This window comes from Formica exsecta, unplaced genomic scaffold (assembly GCF_003651465.1).
Source record: "Formica exsecta isolate Colony F162 unplaced genomic scaffold, ASM365146v1 scaffold54, whole genome shotgun sequence".
Classification (NCBI taxonomy): Eukaryota; Metazoa; Arthropoda; class Insecta; order Hymenoptera; family Formicidae; genus Formica; species Formica exsecta.
Window position 1 is genome coordinate 14,081 of NW_021852643.1, and position 4,049 is coordinate 18,129.

The window sequence follows — 4,049 nt, forward strand, 5'->3', positions numbered from 1 at the left end:
TATATATATATACATAATTAGTAAAATTATTTGTATATAGAAGTTATATTACATTCGTGCTTACACCATAATAATTTATAAATAAAAATATTATCTTGATAAAAAAATATTATCAATATTATTATTATTATCATTATTATCAAAATATTATCATGTTCCTCGAATTTTTTTATCTCTCTGTGGATTGTTTGTTAATTTCCAAGATTTATATATACATTAATTACTATTTATTAGGACTTTAATAATTGAACAATTATTGTAAATAATTATATATTTGTACAGAGATTTCAATAAAATTGTATTTTAATTAAAAGTAAATATTTAATAAAACATTTTCATAGTATTTCTATAATATTGTTATTAGATATATATCCTCTTTTTGATTGTATCGATTGCCTTTCAAATTAGAGCCCGCGCACAACCAGCAATATGGCGATCTTTTAGTCATCAGATCAAAGGTGCCGACACCGAGTGAGCCTACTGTTCTTTCTTATATTGTGCTTATACTGTGCTTATACTGTGCCCGAAGGTAGCCTTCAGAACACGAGATACGAGGACGCAGCGCACGATCGAGTCGCGAACGTTTCGCGTGATACGCAAACTAGATTTGACGGTCCTCGTGGCAGTTGCTCCGCAAAAAGATCGATCGGATTAAACAATTTACGAAATATTTATGTGAAAACGCAATCGTACACATGGTCTCGGTGATGCAGCCATATATGGTGAGTTCGATGGCGTATTGGATTTGGATTCGTACGGGGCCTCCGGTAAATGGTCGTTTGACATTCCAACAGATCTCGTAGAATTCTATTATTACTATTACTCGTAAGGTAAAATTACATCACGATCTTCTCACGATCTTACAGGACATCGAGAGTTCGAGGAGTTATATCGATGAACTATATTCACCAGATCCGCAGAAATGTCTGGAGGCGATTATGTGAGTGTAAATTGCACTTAACCTTAAGGATATAACGTAATTTGTTTCCTTCAATCAAAAATTCTTTTGCCTAATATATAAAAATTGTATTAACTTTTAATACATGGATATTTTCTCTTTTTTTCAGTTGCCTCAAGAATTCGGTGATTGGCAGCAACAGACAAAAGGGTTCGGTTATAGCTCAGGGGGTGGTGCCTCGGCTTTTGCAACTGCTCGGAGATACATCTGGTACTATAGGCGATCGTGTAAGATTAGAATCTGCGGTAACGTTAGGCTCTTTAGCCAAAGGCACAGACCAGCACGTATTGGCGCTTGTAGATTTAGGTGTAGTTCCGTTGCTTCTTCAAGTCTTGCTTTCCGCGCCGATTCCTGAGATCTCTATGGATGGCAAGACGAAGGTATTGGACCAATTGAACGAAGCCTGTTTGCGATGTCTACGTACAGTGTTCCAGCATGCAGCAGCGCCAGTTCATTCGATTTACCAAGATCCCGCATTAGTACCACGATTGTTGTCCTTAGCTAGTCGATCGGTTACTTGTCAAGTCTGTGTCGCGACAATTTTGACTACAGCATGTAAGGTAAAGAGATAACAAAACTTGTGAAGCAAAAAAAAATATTACAGTCACGAGGAAACTAATTTACAAAATTGCTTATTAGACAACAGAGGAACAAAACGCTCTATCCAAAGGCGGAGCAGTAGAAACGTTAGCGATGCAATTGGATTCCCCTCTGTCCGACATTCAATTACCAGCTCTGGCCTGCTTAGCAAATATGTGTTACCAGAATCATATGGTATCCGTTATGGTCGCATCAGCCAGCACAAACAATACCGTCCATGGTAGATTGGTACCTGTGGCATTAGGTCAATTAATGGGACGTGAAAAGAGCTCGTTGATACAGCTCGAAGCGGCAAGATGCATCGCGTACATGCATAGAGCCGGCGCATTGCCATCTACCGATCCGCGAGTGGTGTATCGCGCATTACCCTGTCTCGTTCGATTATGTCATCGAGATCGACCACCGCGCGAGAGAGTTGCCGCGGCCGAGACACTTGCGTATCTTACCGAAGTTGATACAGATCTGCAACGTTTAGCATCTATCAGTAATCATCTGATACCGACACTGGCAGAGTTACTAAGACCACATCCACAAGTAATCCACAATTATACTATAATATATATTATTTTTATAATGGTGTTCATGTAAAAATGTGTATGGTATTTTTTTTGTTCCAGGTTCAGGATGCAACATTAACACAAGATATGCGACAAGCCGCGTTTAGAGCATTCGCATCTCTCGGTGCTAACGATGAAGACATTCGAAAGCGTATTATTGAAACAGAAAGTCTTATGGAGCAAGTTGTCTCTGGTCTTCAGGATCCCGGCGGATCCCGCGTTCGTTTAGCCGCGGTTAGATGTTTACACTCTCTTTCGAGGAGCGTGCAACAGCTTCGCACTACGTTTCAGGATCATGCAGTATGGAGGCCGCTTATGCAGTTATTACATGGAGCAGACAAGGGGTTGGAGGGTAAAATATGATAATACATTTACAATAAGCATATTACAGATTATACTATAATAGACATTGACAGACATTAATGAACATGTATCTTGCATGCATATATTGCATGTAAGATACAGCATAGTATATTTAGTCTTAAATTTCGAACTAACAATTTAATCAAAAAGAAAGAAAAAACCCAATATTGAAAAGAAGTATTCATGTACATTGTAAATTATTCTTTCTTTATTCTATATAAGAGCCAAGAGAACTGTAGTTGAATAAAAATACACGTATCAAAAAAGTTCGTCACCTTTTAAATTTTTTTGTTAAAAGTGGTCATATTAACATTTTGCAAAGAAGCAAGCAATCTAGTGCAAGTATTTCCAGGTACAGCAAAATTGACATGATATGTGAATTTAGAATGGAGCGACGTATTTTTTTTTATGCGTGTAGATGAAAACAATGAATACATCCCTATTCTCTTTTCTCTATCTGCATTGTAAGATCATTTTTCCAAAAAAAGAAAAGGAATAAAGAAATCAATGCTTATAATTAGCTGTTATTATTAGTATTCAATCGCCGACTATGAGTTACTATTAATATTGTTATAATTATTGTACTATAGGTAGAGGCGAAGGTGAAGGTGATTTATTAACTGTTGCCTCGAGTACTTTATGTAATTTACTATTGGAGTTTAGTCCGAGCAAAGAACCAATTCTCGAATCCGGGGGAGTGGAGTTGTTGTGTTCTCTCACTAAACGACCCGAATCGGCACTCCGACTGAATGGTATTTGGGCCCTAATGAACGTGGCTTTTCAAGCGGAGCAACGTGTAAAGTCGCAAATACTCTCGTGCCTGGGCACCGATCAGATTTTTCGCCTTCTGGCCGATCCAGAGTTGAGCGTATTGATGAAAACGCTGGGGCTGTTACGAAACTTGCTCTCTACTAAGGCTCACATAGATCGTATAATGGGCGAGCATGCCACTCACGTCATGCAAGCGGTTATCTTAGTACTGGAAGATCCGGAACATCCAGCGGATGTCAAGGAGCAAGCGCTTTGTATTTTAGCAAATGTCGCTGACGGTGACCGAGCTAGAGATCACATTATGGCTAATGATGACGTGCTTAAGAAACTCATGGATTATATGGTTCGTATAGTGTATTGTTATATTTTAATATTTTATTGCTTCCATTAATAGAGCTTCTTTTTGGATTCTACGAATAAGCCGGCGTTGCTCATACTTATGGACGGTTGTTTTATTAATAGGGTGGAATAACATTAAAACAATTTTGCTTTGATTGCTATAAACTCGGTGATATCAAATGTGTGTACTAAATCGATGAAAAACATTCGCATTTTATCTATTAATTTAACTTGAATATTCTATCTATTAATTTAATAATTATCTCTTGAATGTCGATTTCGATTGTACATGTGTATATATATATATATATATATATATATATATATATATCCGCTACGGTGCGATCGATGCACATGACTGAATAGCGGGGAAACGACACGCATACATACATATGTATGTACATAAATCTACATATATCGTATTCTAGTATCGAGCATACCGTTTTGTATCACTCGAAAGA

At 37.5% G+C, this 4,049-nt stretch overlaps 1 protein-coding gene across 2 annotated transcripts in view; it reads left to right on the forward strand.

Annotated features, from left to right (window-relative positions):
- The first annotated feature begins 483 nt into the window (after positions 1–483).
- LOC115241909 (armadillo repeat-containing protein 8-like) overlaps positions 484–4,049 on the forward strand; it is a 4,459-nt gene continuing 893 nt past the window's right edge. The window contains exons 1-6 of one of the 2 annotated variants that reach the window (XM_029817870.1): positions 484–767; positions 867–940; positions 1,068–1,518; positions 1,598–2,092; positions 2,176–2,467; positions 3,069–3,592. In XM_029817870.1, coding sequence (XP_029673730.1) covers positions 696–767; positions 867–940; positions 1,068–1,518; positions 1,598–2,092; positions 2,176–2,467; positions 3,069–3,592 — 1,908 coding nt within the window. In that variant the 5' untranslated portion in view covers positions 484–695. The remainder of the gene's footprint in view (positions 768–866; positions 941–1,067; positions 1,519–1,597; positions 2,093–2,175; positions 2,468–3,068; positions 3,593–4,049) is intronic. The other variant, XM_029817871.1, reaches the window with a different exon arrangement.